The sequence below is a fragment of the Peromyscus maniculatus genome, chromosome 7 (genome assembly GCF_049852395.1).
Source record: "Peromyscus maniculatus bairdii isolate BWxNUB_F1_BW_parent chromosome 7, HU_Pman_BW_mat_3.1, whole genome shotgun sequence".
Lineage (NCBI taxonomy): Eukaryota > Metazoa > Chordata > Mammalia > Rodentia > Cricetidae > Peromyscus > Peromyscus maniculatus.
In genome coordinates this window covers 23,363,608-23,379,209 of record NC_134858.1, presented here as the reverse complement: position 1 = coordinate 23,379,209, position 15,602 = coordinate 23,363,608, and the positions used below count along the sequence as shown (strand labels likewise).

Genomic DNA, 15,602 nt, shown 5'->3' with positions numbered 1-15,602 from the left:
CCAGTCTAGCCATTAACGGTGAGCTTCAGACTCAGTGAAAGACCCGTCTCAAGAACAAAGCTGGAGAGTGACTGAGGAAGATACCCAACATCAACCTATGGCCTCCATACACATGCATACCTGAACGCGCGCGCGCGCGCACACACACACACACACACACACACACACACACACGCATGCACGTACACACTCATGCACACCACTGATATTTTCTTATTTTCTTCTGTTACACCACTTGGTATGTTCAGCATCACTCACCCAGCATCGACCAACACTTGCAATCCTGAGAGTTGAGCCATCATCCCAGTGAGAAGAGCTGTATGACCTGGGACTTTTCTTCACTTTCCTTTTTGGTAGCAGGAGGGTTTGAATTCACAGGGCTGCGTATGCCATGCAAGTGCTCTGCCTTTGAGCTGCTTCTAGAGTCTCTTGTAGTTTAGATTTTTAATATTGGGTCTATGTTGAGCTAGTTCTGTAGTGATATTAGTTACTTTAGCACTCTGAAAAGACACCTAAAAGAAGCAACGTGTGGGAAGATTTCCTTATTCTCATTGTTGGGGAGAGCCCAGTCCACCCTAGCAGGGAGATTGTACCAGAGATCACAGCAGCTTATGGGATGATGCTTACACTTGACATTACATTGGTTTTTCTGCATTTAGTACTTTGGACTGTAATTTTGCTATATGGCCTTTATTATGCAGAGATATGTTCTCTCCAATACCAGCCTCTGGTTTTTTGTTTTGTTTGTTATTGTTTTTACTTATGTTATTGTGAAAGGGTGCTGGATTTTGTCAAAGGCTTTTGCTGCATCTATTAAAATGACCACATGATTTCTGTTCTTGAGTCTGTTTCTGCACTACATGTATTGACTTGCATACCTCAAGCCATCTCTGGAATGCAGCCAACTTGATCATGGACAATGATCTTTTTGATGTATCCTAAAATTCCATGTGTAAGTATTTTATTGAGAATTTCTGTATCTATGTTCATTAGGATCTCTAATTTTCTTTTTTTATTGCATCTTTATCTGGTTTTAGTATCAGAGTGCTACTGGCTTCATAAAGAATTTAGAAGCACTTCTTCCTTTTCTATTTTATGGAATAATTTGAGAATTATTGCTGCTATCTTTCCTTTAAAGTCATCTGCTAGCATTCCACCGTGAATCTGTCTGCTAGCATTCTACTGTGAATCTGTCTGGCTTGGAATTCTTACAGTTGGGAGATGTGTTTTTTTAAATAATTGCTTCAATGACATTGCTCTTACAGAGCTGTTAAAATTATTTATTTTGGTTCAGCTTTGGTAGGTTATATACATCTAGAAATTCATTTCTGGTAGATTTTGCAATTTTGTGGAATATAAGTTTTAAAGGTATGCTCATATGATCTGAATTTCACTGGTATCTGCTGTATTGTTTTCCTTTTCATTTAAAACTTTGTTAATTCACATCTTTTTTCTCCTTCTTTCAGTTAGTTTGGCTAAAGGTCTATTGATAGTGTTTATTTTTTCAAAGAACCAACTCCATTTTATAGATACTTTCATTAGTTCTTGAGTTTTGTACATGTTTTGATTATATCTAACCCTCTCCCCAAAACCCTTTCCCAGACATCTCATTTAATGTCCTTTAAAGAAATCAAGACCACTCTATGCTACTCAAATATTTTTTGATGTTTGGTCTCCACTGGAGCGTGGTCAACAAAGCAGAGGCTACGCTGTTAGAGAAAACTGGTGTTGACACTCATAGCAGCTAACAATTGCCAATAGCCCTCAGATAGTGGTAAGACTTTGTGCCCATCTCCCTTCTCCATGCCAGGATTTGACCTTTCTTTGGCTTGCATGTCTTGTCTGTATTATCATAACTACTGTTGTGTTCATATGCACAGCTGCCCTGATCTGTCCAGAAGACACTGACTCCTTGTAGTTACCCACTACCTCTGGCTCTTGCACTCTTCCTGCTCTCTTCTACCGTGGTCCCTGAGCTTCAAAGGAAGTGTTGTGATATAGATATGCCATTTAGGCTAAAAACTCTGAAGTCTCTTACTCTCTGTATGTTGGCCACTTATGGGTCTCTGTGATAATCAACATCTACTGTAAATAGAAGCTTCTCTGATGAGGGTTAAGAGTTGTATTGATCTATGGGTATAATCTTAAGTCATTGGGAATTAGTTGAACACCATGTCCAGTAGTAATAATACTAGTAGATTCTCCTCTAGGGCCTATGTCTTATCTAGACATAGTTTCTTGGACCAACAATGGTGCTAGGAATGAGTTTCACCTTAAGGAGTGGAACTAAAATCCAACCAGAAAATGTTTGGTTATATCCATGATATTCATGCTACTATTGCAGGCCAGTCATTAATGTAGCTTGTAAGGTTCAAAGATGGGTAACATTGATGACTATTCTTCACAGGTAATACACATAGCAACTTCCAACACTATGGAAGCTATCCAGTGGAGATGAAGCTTCCAGGTTAGTATTAGCTTGATTTCTCCATGTTCTATGACTTAAAAACATAATGTCTCCAGCAAAAGGATCAAATTCTATCTAGAGCATAACCAAGAGCATTGGCAATAGCCTGTGATATATGAGAGTCTTTGGGACATCACTGGCCCACAATTCCAAAGAAGTAATAATCTATTTCTAGAAGTAGGCTCTTTATTTGTTAGCCTGTAGTTAACTCTACATCTAGCCTGCATTGTTAACTCTATTTTAACATGTGTGAGTGTGTGTGTGTGTGTGTGTGTAAAGATAGATGAGGGTGGGGATAGGAAGTTTCTACAGTAGCAGGTTTCCATAAGATGTTTTTGAGAGTTCTTTAGTGCTATTTATCCCTCCCTGTAGTCTCTCTTCTACCCTGCCCCTCCCCCAAATTAGCTTTTCTTGTTCCGTTATGCCCTTATCCTTTATAGCAGTGTGTTCTAGCTCTCCTCCCTGTAAAATCCCTTCCCACACCACCTTAGTGATTTCCTAATTTCTATGGGTATTCCAAATGAAACCACATATCTGAAGATTCAAAGCTAACATCTACAAATGAAAAAAAATATATGTGATATCTGTCTTTTTGGGTCTAGGTTGGCCAACATGATTATTTCCAGATCCATCCACTTACCTATAAATTTCATTTTTTATTAATAGCTAAATAATATTCCACTGTATAAATATACATTTTCATTATCCATTCATGGGTTGATGGACATCGAGGCTGTTTCCATTTCCTGATTATTGTGAAAGAGCAGAGATGAACATTTCTGAACAGACCCCTAATAGTATGAGCATGAAGATCAGCAATTAATAAATGGAACCTCACAAAACTGAAAAGGTCCTGCATAGCTAAAGACATCATTGTTTGAGTGATGATGCAGCCCACAGAATGGAGAAATAATCTTTACTAGATACACCAGACAAAAGGTTAGTATCTAGGATATACAAAAAAACTTAAAAATTAAATATCATCAAGAAAACAACCCAATTTTAAAACCGGAGCATGGAACTAAACAGAGAGTACTCAAAAGATAAAATACAAATAGCTAAGAAAAAAAAGGTTTTCAATATCTTTGACCCATCAGAGATATGCAAATTAAATCTACTTTGAAATTATATCTTATCCCAACCATAATGAATAATAGTAATAATATAATGACAAAGGTTGCAGTGAATGTAGGGAAAGGGGAATACTTATTCACTCCTGGTGGGCATGCAAATCCACGTGGAGGCTCCTCAAAAGCTAAAAATAGATCTACCACATGAACAGCTGTACCACTCAAGCATGTACCCAAAGAAATCCATATTCTACTATAGCGATACCCTGTCATCAAAAAAAAAAGGCTCTTCATCTTATTGAATCTTTGTAAGTTTTTTATTTCCATTTCATTATCTGCACCGATCTTATTTATTTCTTTCCATCTATTGTATTTGGGTTTGACTTGTTGTTTGTCCAAGGCCCTAGGTTGTATCACTGAGTTATTTGAGATTACTCTATTTCTTTACAGAGTATATCTATATATGAAATTCCTGTTTAGGCCTGCTTTCATTGTATGCCTGATTTTGTATTTTTCACTTTATTCTAATAATTTTTAAATTTCCTTCTTGATATCATCAATGACATATTCATCATTCAGTAGTCAATCCAATGAAAACTAAGAAAACAACAGAAAATAGAAGTCATAAAATTAGAATTAAAAACAGCACTTAGTAATAACTGATTACTAATGTTCTCAATTCTCCCAATCAAAAGATACTTACAAGCAAATTAAATTTACTTTGAAATTGTATCTTATCCCAGTGGTAGGACTGACTACTATTCTACTGTTGTTTATCCTCCATGAGCTCATGTCTTTCCTGTAGTCTTTTTTCTTAATCTCTCCACTATGGTGAGATAGAATACAAGATGTTATTTCAATTTTCCTGTATTCATTGTGACTAGTTTTGTGCCTGAATATATGATGCATTTTATTAATATTTCATGCACTGCTAAAAAAATATCAGTACATACTATGTAGTGTTTGAATAGAATGTTCTTTTAAGTCTATTTGATCTATGATGTCATTTAATATATGTTTCTCTGTTTACTTTCTGTATGAGATGATCTGTTGGTGTGAGTAGAATACTAAAGTCACCTACCATTACTGTGCTGGGGTTATCTGTGACTTTACATCTAGTTATTTTCTGAAATTAAATGCATTCTTGTTTGAGATATGCATGTTTAGAATTATAACGCCCTCCTGATGGATTATTTCCTCAACTGGTATGAAGTAGCCTTCTCTATGTCTTCTGATTTTGGTTTGAAGTCCCTTTTAAATCGGCAGTGTCTGCTTGCTTCCTTATTCCATTTGTTTAGAACTCCCATTTGCATCCTTTCACCCTAAGACAGTGTCTGCCTTTGATGGTGAAATGTGTATCATGGAGGCAACTGGTAGATGAAGCCTGCTTTTTAATCCAATCTTCTTCTAAGTATCTTTTGGTTGGGAGAATTGAGAGCATTAGTAATCAGTTATTACTAAATGCTGTTTTTAATTCTCCTAATTTTATGATTTCTATTTTCTGATGTTTTTTTTTTTTTTTTAGTTTTCATTGGCTTGACTACTATTCTACTGATTTATTCTATCCCGCAGCCTCTTCAGTGTATTTATCTTTCTCTTTAGTCTGAGTAATTCCTTCCAGGACCTTCTCTGGAGCTACTGTCGGGATTATAAATCCCCTCATCTATCTTTCATCAAGGTAAGTTTCTCTTTTTCCTTCAATTATGACTATTTTGCTGGGCATAGTAGTATAGGTTGGCACCTGAGCTGTTTCAGAACTTGAAATGCACTGTTCAAAGAACATCTGGATTTATAAAATTTTAGTAAATGAATTGAGACAAGGTCTCATTATGTATCCCTGTGTGGTCTGGAACTCAATGTGCAGATGAGGCTGGCCTGGAACTCATTGGGGATCCACTTTCCTCTGCTTTCTGAGCTGGAATTAAAGGCTAGCACCAGCACATTTCTGGTTCTAAAGTTTCTGCCAAAAAGTTACCAGTTATTCTGGTGGGACTGCCTTTCTATGTGGTGTTTCTTACAGCTTTCAGTACCCTTTCTGTATGCTTAGCATTTTAACTATGATGTGGAGAGTTTGTTTGTTTGTTTTATGTCCTATTTGGTGTTCTATATACTGGTATCTTTATTCTAATATCTCTCCTTGGGCTTGAATTTTTCTGGTACTCTTTACTGAAAATAGTTTCTATGCTTTTAGGATAGAATTATTCTCCTCCTCTTCTTCCTCTCCACCCTCCTCCTCCTACCACTACTTGGCCCGTAAGTCATACATTTGGTCTTTTTAAAGTGTACCTAAAGTCTTACATACTGTTTGAACATTTTTTATCCATTTTTCTTTGTCCTTGACTGAACGTTACAATTTCTCTATTTTGTCTTCGATCCCTGTCTTGATGACTTCCTTATGTATTCTGTGATGGGGCTTCCCACTGAGCTCTTTATTCACCTGACTAAATTTTTCATCTTCAGCTTTTCCATTCAATTTTTCTTCAGTATTTCTGTGACTTTATTGAATTCCATTTTTCTACACTGTGCTGACTCCCTTATTTCATTCAGCCATGTGATCTCTTGGAAGTCATTGAGTCTATTCGCATCCTCTTTGATTTCCTTGGACACAGTTATCATGTATCATTCTTTTGAATCCTTTCTGGAGTTTCTCCTAAGTCACTCATTGATGACCATGACTGTGGATGTGGTCACTTTTGAAGGAGACTTGTACTGATTTTTCATGCTATTTGCATTTTGCCCTGGGACTTGCATATCAGAACTTAAGCCATCAGTTGGTAGAGTTTTTGCTTCTTTGTTGTTTTTTCTTTTTTTAACTTAAATCACTTTTCTTGTTTCCAAGGGCAGCACTTGCTGTGTACCAGAGGAACTAGTTTATACTAAGGTTAAGGAGTCATTTTCTTCAGTTAGCCTTGTGTTCAGGGTAACCGGCTCTAGCTTCAGTACTCCCCTGGGAGTAGAATGCCCTCTGCGATAGCAGTAATGACCAAGGAGTAGACATACTGTGAAAACAGAATAAGAATCCACTAAATGCTGTTTTCTCTTAAGCAGCTATTACTTTAAAGGGTGACAGGACATGGATTATAAGCAACATATTAGTTACTATATGTTTGGAAAGAAGCAAGCAGAGTAAGACTAGTGATTAGTGTTGTGTTGATAGAAAGTAGAGGAATGGAATCGAAGTAGAAAGAAGAACTGCAGGAAGGGAAGGGATTTTGGTTAAAGGTGGAATGAATGAAGAGTAAATAACTGCTATCAGATACAGTAAGATATCCTATCTCTAAGGAGTCTGGGCCTCAGAGAACCTGCAAATCAGGCTAGTCTATGTTCTTTGGGTGAAAAAATAAAAAAAGAGTAGGGAGGAAAAGAACAGGGCAGGACCAAGCTAGCATAAATTTACACTGGGCACAAACAAATGAGCATAAAATGGATGCTAAGGACAGATGGACAGGGATGTGCGATGTGAAAACAGACCAGCCCAATTGCCAGGTTCAGGCTCAGATCTCTTAGTTTTCCTTCTTTGTGGAGGCCCATAGAGATGTCTTAGTAAGATCTGAGGTTGCTTTACCCAGCAGGGCTGCATAGGGGAATGATCGGACCACAGGCATGGTTACCAGGTGTTTGGAAGGCTCTACACTTGGCTGTGTGGTATGTTTTGATCTAGTAAGGGGGAGGTCTTTTGCTCTGCCCCTTAGCATTGTTATAAAAAGCCCTTTTGAAGAAAGAGAAGGGGCCGGTGGATTTTGATCCAGGTCCTCACGAAGCTATCTTGTGTTTCTGTCTGTCTCCTCTCAGCTATCTTTCTATCTAAAAGTTTTTTATTCTTCTCTCTCATGGGAATCCTTTAAAAGATGGAAGCTGGCCTCACACAGATGGTGCCCTAAACAGGAACTTAGCTTCTGGGACCTCCTGCACTTCCTTGGCTCTCAGAATTCTGTGTGATGTGTGGTCCTTCCTCAGGATCATATTATAGATACTGATCTGGTTCTTATGGCTGCACTCTTCGGCTGAGCTGCATCCGATGTTCATGTCTCTGCATGCCTTCAGAGTTCTGGGTGCAAATCAAGTCCTGTCATCTTTTAGGAAGCACCACGCAGGTAAAAACAGATCCTTTACCACAGAAAAGCATTTCACACCAAGCAAGCAGAAGGAAAGCAGACATAGGAGCTTATGGGATGTGTTCTTAACAGGTTCTGACCAGAAGCTGATAGCAAGAGCTGCACTCAGAAGAGAAGGAAGACACATCCAAGAGCATGTGCAAGGGATTTGTAGTTTGTTGTCTATCATATCTAGGATGTGGGTAGATTTTATTTAGCTCATTGTGCTGCTAAGTGATCCAAATGAGATCACAGAATGACTCCTAGGGTATAGCTGACAATATTAAGTTAGTAGGGAAAACTTTAGCTTCCAAGGATGCAGACATTACAAGAGTTGTTAGGGTAAGTGAGCTTGGCTCCTGCTTGGCTCACCAAAATGGTTCCTGGAGTTGTTTGAGTCAGAGCCTGGGCCCTGGAAGTCTTAACCACGTGGGCTTCTTCTAACCTCAATAGGCCTCTTACAGAGACAAGGTAATAGCCAAAAGAAGAAAAATGGAGATAATTTAATGTGGCAATGCTGGGAAAAGGAACAAAGAAGTCTAGTGGCCTTCCCTACCCCAAGTGCATTCTCAGGATCCTAACATAAGGTTTAAGGAGTGGGAAGGGGTATTCACAAGTAGCTGACCCAGCTAAGGTGTGGTCCTGTTATTGTCTCCGCTCCAATCTCTGCAAGCTGGCATGCCATGTAAATCTCTTTCTGGAAGAAAAGCTCCCCAGTGGGCTGGCACCAGGCTTCAGCCTTTTCCTCCTTCTAGCATGAGACTCCTGGGGAATTTCTAATTTTGAGAAGTCCATTGTTTCAACAGTCCATTACACCCCCTCTCCCCCAATAAAAAAGGCACAGGTGGCTCCTTAGATTGTCTTCATTCCTGGTAGAATTCTTACGTGAGAAACATGGACAGTTAAGATATTTTCATTGTTTAAGAAAAAAAAAGTAATAGTTTTGTTGAGCTACCCATAAAATACTTAGGAGAGTTAGGGCCCTACTCAAGGTCATACACATTCAGGTCTAAAAACTGACTTATTGATATGTTAACCGTTTCATTACAAAATACTTTTTATATTGGTAACCTTCATAGCATATGATAACTATGCAGGAATCCTCAATTCTCAGCCAGGAAGATGCTTGTATGAGACTCTAGAGTGAAGGGCTCCTTTCCTTGCCCGTGGCTTGGTAGTTTTCCATCTTTCCATCCTCCCCACCTATGCACAAGAGGAGAAATGGGCCCAAACCAAATGATCTCAAAAAAGTGTGTCTGAAGGGCTCAGATGGCTTTTCCTTTCCTCTGTATCCATCCCTAGAGCAGCAGTGAGGGAACCATCTCACAGGCCAAGAGGACATCTGGTTGTCCTCAGAGTCATGCTTGCTCAGTTTCTTGACAGTAAATTCTGACTAGAACCAGTAGCGTTGCTATGGTTGTGGGCTGCAAAGGACCTCCTAACTCAGGTGAAGCTGACTCAGCTCTCCTGACAATGGGCAGGGAGGGTCACAGGCCACTGAGATGCACCTATAGTGGGGAGAGTTGGAAAACTCAGGAGGCTTCCACTCAGTGCTTGCTGGCTGTAAGAGTTCCCCCAGTACCTAACAGCTTTCCTTCCAGAAACTTGGGTTAGTGTCCAAAGACTCCCACTGGCTTCTCCCATGAAATCCTTCATAGTTGGGCTCCTTCTCTGACTGCTTGACAATGGTGGAAGGCACGAGAAGGAAATAACCAAGACGAGAGGAGGCAACCAAATGATGTAATTAGAGACAAAGTTGAGGCTGAGCTGAGAGGACATGGAGAGGGCAAGACTTGGAAGGAGAGGGCAAGACAAGGAAAAGTAGATCAGTTCCATACTGGGGGGGGGTGTATTTCAACAACAGAGGGAGAGGGAAAGGGGAGGAAGGGGGATAAGGAAGAAGAAAATAAAGAGAGGGAGAGGGAGGGATAGAGACAAAGAGAGGGAGAGAGTCCCAATTCTCTCTCTCTCTCTCTCTCTCTCTCACACACACACACACACACACACACAGAGAGAGAGAGAGAGAGAGAGAGAGAGAGAGAGAGAGAGAGAGAGAGAGAGAGAGATCTCAAATGCATTTGGCTGGGTGAAAAAGTTACTCTGAACGATTTTTTTCTGTATGATTCCAAATCTATGAAGTGCTGGGAAAGGTAAAACTGTGAAGACAGAACAGTGGTCTCCACCAGCCACAAGGCGTGTGAAGCCTTAATCGAATTAATCTTATCCAGAAAAAAATCAGGAGTCAGATATTGGGGTAAGAACCTGAAAGATCAGAGAAGCAGGAGAGTAACCACCTATAGCTTCCTTCCTCTTCCTTCCTCCATCCAAAAAGACCAAGATCCTCTCTCAGCCCTGCCTTACCACTTCCTGTCTCCTCTGTCTCTCTAGTCCTCAAAACCTCTATGGTCAGCTAGTGGCTGGCCCACCCTCTGACTCCAAGCAAGCTTTATTTGTCAGAACACAACCAAAATGTCACACAACGGGTGTGTGTGTACTGGCTACCCTTGTGCCAAATTGACACACAAACTAGAGTTACCTGAAAGGAGGAACCTCAGTTGAGAAAATGCCTCCTTAAGATCCCGCTGTAAGGCATTTTCTTAATAAGTGATTGATGGGGGAGGATCCAGGCCATGGTGGGTGGTACCACCCCTGGGATGGTGGTCCTGGGTTCTATAAGAAAGCAAGCTGAACAAGCCATGGAGAGCAAGCCAGTCAGCAGCACCCCTCCATGGCCTCTGCATCAGCTCCTGCCTCCAGGTTCCTGCCCTGTGTGAGTTCCTGTCCTGACTTCCTTTGATGATGAACAGTGCTGTGGAAGCATAAGCCAAATATACTCTTTCCTCCTCAACTTGCTTTTGGGTCATGGTGTTTCATCACATTAATAGAAGCCCTAACTAAGACAGTGTGGAAAAGTATTGTCTGTGGGCCTGTAATGTGATGTATACCATTTTACAAATGGTTCCAACTTACCATTTGACTTATGAGTCACCTTTATGATAGTTGAAGAAGGATCTGTATTCAGTAGAAACAGAAAGTGCTCTGCCTTCAGCCCCACTCGATGGGGATTTGATGGGTCAATGACAGTCCCATCTTTCTTCAGCTCCTTCCTCCTGAGCTCTGGAGCATCTACCTATCCCCCACCACTCAAGTGCATCTCTTCCTCCAGAGGTTTTCTCCCCTGGTTACTTTGGCTCACAGGAACTAAAGTCCTGACAGATAAACATCTTAAGACAAAGAACCAACCGCCCACCAGACAACAGTCAGTGGTGCTACACAAAGCTCTGGATGGGGACCCCGAGATAGTACCCAATGAGATCACAGCCAGACTACCACAACCTGGACTACTGCTGTGGGAATGTAGTCACCACGTTTTCCGCTTCCTCCAGAACTTTTAAGACTGCAGTGAGCACTTGAGAATCAGGTTTCAGATCATTACTCCATTCTTCACACTGTGCTACACTGAGAATACATCTTACCTGCTTTCAGCACTGTGGGCCTTTGACTGTTTTTCTGGGATTTGTACCTGAGCCTAGTCTGTTGGGATGCTTTAGAACTGAGACTTCTGCCTTCATTCTGGTACCAGAAATGGTACTTTGAAATTTGACTTGCCAGGGATGTGCATCTAGTCCTCTCAGTGAGGCTGGGCAGGCCTAGCCCATTGTGGGTCATGCCACTCCTGGGCTGAGGTCCTGTGTGCTGTAAGAAAGCAGACTGAGGAAGCCATGAGGAGCAAGCCAGTAAGTGGCACTCCTCCATGCCCTCTGCATCTGCTCCAGACTCCAGGTCCCTGCCCTTTTGGAGCTCCTGTCCTGACTTTCTTCAGTGATGGACGACGACCTAAAGGTTGTAAGCTGAAATAAACCCCCTCTCCTCCAATTTGCTTTCAGTTATGATGTTTCATGACTCTGAGACGACAGCTACTTCTACCTGTTATATTTAGAGCTTACCTGAAACATAATCACACAGTAAATTGAGGAGCATTTGTATGCTTGTGGGAGGCATGGGATGCACAACAGAGTGAATCTGTAAATGTAAAAATGTAAACTGTAATAGTAACGTGCCAGTGTTGGCAAGGCAATTGTAACAAATCGCCCTGTTGTAAAACGTGGCTGGGCGGTGGTGGCACACGCCTTTAATCCCAGCACTTGGAAGGCAGAGCCAGGAGGATCTCTGTGAGTTCGAGGCCAGCCTGGTCCACAGAGCGAGATCCAGGACAGGCACTAAAACTATACAGAAAAACCCTGTCTTGAAAAAAAAAAAAGAGGAAGGAAGGAACTGAGAATGATATTAAACTGTCTTTTGTGCCACTTTTCCCATGTCCTAAAAATAGCTCTTAATGTCGCAGGTTATTCATTAAAAAACATTAGAACAAAAAAAGTTAAAATCAGAACCAAAACCAAGAAGAACTAGAGCAAAAACAATAGCCTGCAGGCCCAGCTCCCGGGGCCCAAAGTCAGAAGCAAAGAAACCAGTGATGCGGCTGCAGTTTAGCACTGACCACACAGGCCTGTTGTGGCACCCCGTCACCGCACGACTGGAAATCACGGCACTGTGATGACTTACACAAGGCCCTCACAAGATCGGGCACACTAACACTCCCGAGTGAGGGTTCACAAGCTACAGCGGGCAGCACCCAAGGGACTCACTCAGAGGCAACATGTAACACCTCATGGGCGGCTCCACCCCTCCCCAAGGTCAACGGTGGCTGGGAAGGAAGCTTTTCTTCAGTGGTGCAGCTGCTTGTAAGTTTCCGATGCTCCTGCAAGTAAAGTCTCTGGTTCACCAAGCTAGACTTGGTGAATCACTCTTTGGTCCATTGCTGATGTGCACACACATGTGTTCACAACTCTCCAGAAAAAAAGTTGACGCAACAGGGTCATCAGGTTCTCACCCTGATATCTAACTTCCGAGTTTTTACTGTTAAAGAATAATTAGATAAACACTTCAGAGGGGGGCCTCAGAGAAGTCCACCTATTCTTGCTTGCCCTCCAAACCCTCCCATGATGATACACTCAGGTTTAGCCTCCTGCAAACCCTCAATGAGCAGCCATTCCTTAGTATCCACAGGGAACTGGTTCCCAGACTCTTCCCTCTAAAACACAAAGTCCAAGGATGCTCGAGTCCCGTACACAAAAGGGTACAGTATTTGCACACAGCCTTTGCACATCTTCTCACATGTCAAACCATCCAAACAATACGAAGACATCTGAGAAAACATCCCATAAAACAGTTACGCTGTACCGTTTAGGGAATGATGACAAGGAACTGCATTTGTTCAGCACAGACACAATTTAAAAGATACGTTTTCATCTGTGGTTGGCAGGACCTGTAAGTGCAGAATCTGCTGATATAAAGACCTTGTATGCCTCAGAAACAACAGAGGAAGGCTCTAAGCTAAGCAAATGTGTGGGGAAGTGGGAGGAACTGAGTGTTTCTGATAGGATTCAGGTCCTACACTAAAGGCCCAGAAGCAAAGTGGTCCTCCGAGGGAAAATCTGATGAAGTGTAGATGAAGGAGAAGCTGGGAGGGAAGAGATAATGGGGATGCCAGACATGTGAAAGGTACCTTTGTAGGGTCTCAGGTGGGGACATAAAAGGGACAGGGAAGAAAAAGGGCATTTGGGAGTGGGTGGCCATGGCCCACAGGGAGGGTCAGACTAAGGTGACAGAGCGAGGTGGCCCATCCCACACCCTTACTGCAGCCAGTCAGATTAATCTGTTTATTATTACTTTTCAAAACAAAACTAAAACTCTTTGAGAAGTGCATTCATCACAGTTAAAAGCTTCCTGGAATTTGTCGGCAGAACACCACGTCCTGGGGAGGCAGAAATGAGAGCTGTGGCATTGCTTGTCAGCCTGAGCCTTCCCCTCACCTCCGCCTTTACCGCAGTCTCGGTTCTCACGCTGTCCTTCAATGTGGCCAGCAGCGCAGCCCCCGCCCCAGGCCTGAACTCAGCTGTCCAGCATCGAGGTGTTGCCGTTTCAGCTAGCTTCACCTGGTGCCCAGCACAGCCAGTGCCTTGTTGACAGGCTCCCCTCGGGAGAGGTTCTAGTATTCACAAGGTAGGCCACGTTCCAGGGACCAAACCCAAGTCCTCAGAGTGGTGATTCAAAGGCCCTGGATCTTCTCACCGTGCAGCGCCAGCTCCTTCCCATACCCTCCTGAGCCAGAGGGTGGAAAGAGTGATGTCATCATCGCTCGTGCTTAATGTTGGCCTCACTCCGCTCTAAGGTGACTCCGCTGCCGTTCCTGGCGACTTCCTTCTTGCTCCAGTCCTTTTCCATGTACAACTCAGCAAGCACAGGACAGTGCTCAGAAGCTACTCCACCCCAGGACCAGTTATCCGGAATCCAAGGGTTTGTGAGACCCTCTCTCACTACAGCCCAGTGACCTGGAGAGAGAGAAGAGACCAAGAATTAGGACAAGGCGTGAGCAGCACTACTCATCTGTAAGTCAAGGTGCCCTGATGACCTTGGTAGACTGACCTGCACGCACAATTTTATTTTTCATATAATATAAAAGATGGCAGTTTACTCTCACAGGCATTGAAAGCACCCAGAGACCAGGCCCCTTGTCCAGTTAAACAGTGTGCAGGAGGACCTACTTCTTGCTCATGCAGTGATAATATGGCCAACAAAACTAAAATAAGATTTTTTTATCATTTTTTAAAAATATTTTAGCATATTCTTAAAAATTTATGCGTATAGAATGTATCTTGTTCATATCCACCCCACTCTCTCCAACTGTCCCTTGACCCCCAAATATATCTGCCCCCCAACTTCATGCCCTCTTTTATTATAACCTGAGTTGAATTAGTATTTTTAATTCTTTTTTTTTCAGTGCTAGGGATTAAACCTAGGGCCTCACATGTGCTAGGCAAGTACTCTACTATCCCACTAATAACAAACTAATAAAATAAATTTTATAGTCAGTGAAAGATTTGCTTCACAACGAAAAAAAAAAATCACCTAGGAGAGGCTAGAGGACAACTTCTTCCTACAGAAAGGATGGAAAAGAGAAACTTACAGTGGTTATTGAAAAGTAATGATACCTTTGAAGCAAAGACAGAAATATATGAAATCAACAAATGATTATAAAATAGTTACAAGGCACTGTTGCAGTCCTCTGTGATATATGACGTCAGGGTTAATGTAAGATCTGAAGGGCCTGGATTCTGGTTTTGGCCTAGGCACCTTGCCTGACAGCTGTGTGTGTATGGGGGGGGGCACAACAACACGGACTTGTCCCTATTCCTCAGCTTCCACACCTTGGGGTGGCCGTGGGCGCAGATGGAAGAACAGCTCAGATTCACTATTCCTGATACACATGCCTCCCACAAGTGTCCTCCAGGGGACCCAGTAGGCCCTGGCCTCCAAAGCACTTCTGCAAATTACATCTTGCCTCAGATGAGACAGTCAATGTCCACTGGAGCCCAGGAGGACACCAGTGTCCAGAGAGAAGAAAGTGCTGGAACACAGTCATCCACATTCTAAATCCCAAAGAGCGGGGCCCCAACGGTGTGGTGGTGTCTTTCAGCGGGACCCAGGAATTGCTTCTTTCCCTGTTTAAGTCCCTCTCTGAGGTACATGACACATCCACCTAGGTTCTGAAAAGCTGCAAGAGAGGCTGAGGATGCCATGCTTGTCTTTTATCAATGACCCCAGTGCAAGTCAGGGGATGGTACCCGGCATCCTGACCTTCTAAAAGCCCTACGGTCCCTTCCTTCCAGGTTCCTTCCATCTGCAGCACTCACACACACAGACGAGCCCACCATTCTTCCATACTGCTGTCTCCCGGCTCTTTGGGTCACAGTCTGAGGACAGGTGACACCCACCATGCTGTGTCCCTTGTGGATCTCTGAGTACTTCTCTCATTCTGTGTTTATATGATGTGTTATGATTTGGTTCCTAAATGTTCCCTAAAAATCTCACATGTTGTAGGCTTGGTCCCCGGATGATGGGACTAAAGGG

At 42.4% G+C, this 15,602-nt stretch overlaps 1 protein-coding gene across 1 annotated transcript in view; it reads right to left on the bottom strand.

Moving 5' to 3' along the window:
- Positions 1-13,337: 13,337 nt before the first annotated feature.
- Positions 13,338-15,602, bottom strand: part of Eepd1 (endonuclease/exonuclease/phosphatase family domain containing 1) — a 117,252-nt gene continuing 114,987 nt past the window's right edge. The window contains exon 8 of the mRNA XM_006991675.4: positions 13,338-14,023. Within this exon, the coding sequence (XP_006991737.1) occupies positions 13,824-14,023 (200 nt within the window). The 3' untranslated portion in view covers positions 13,338-13,823. The remainder of the gene's footprint in view (positions 14,024-15,602) is intronic.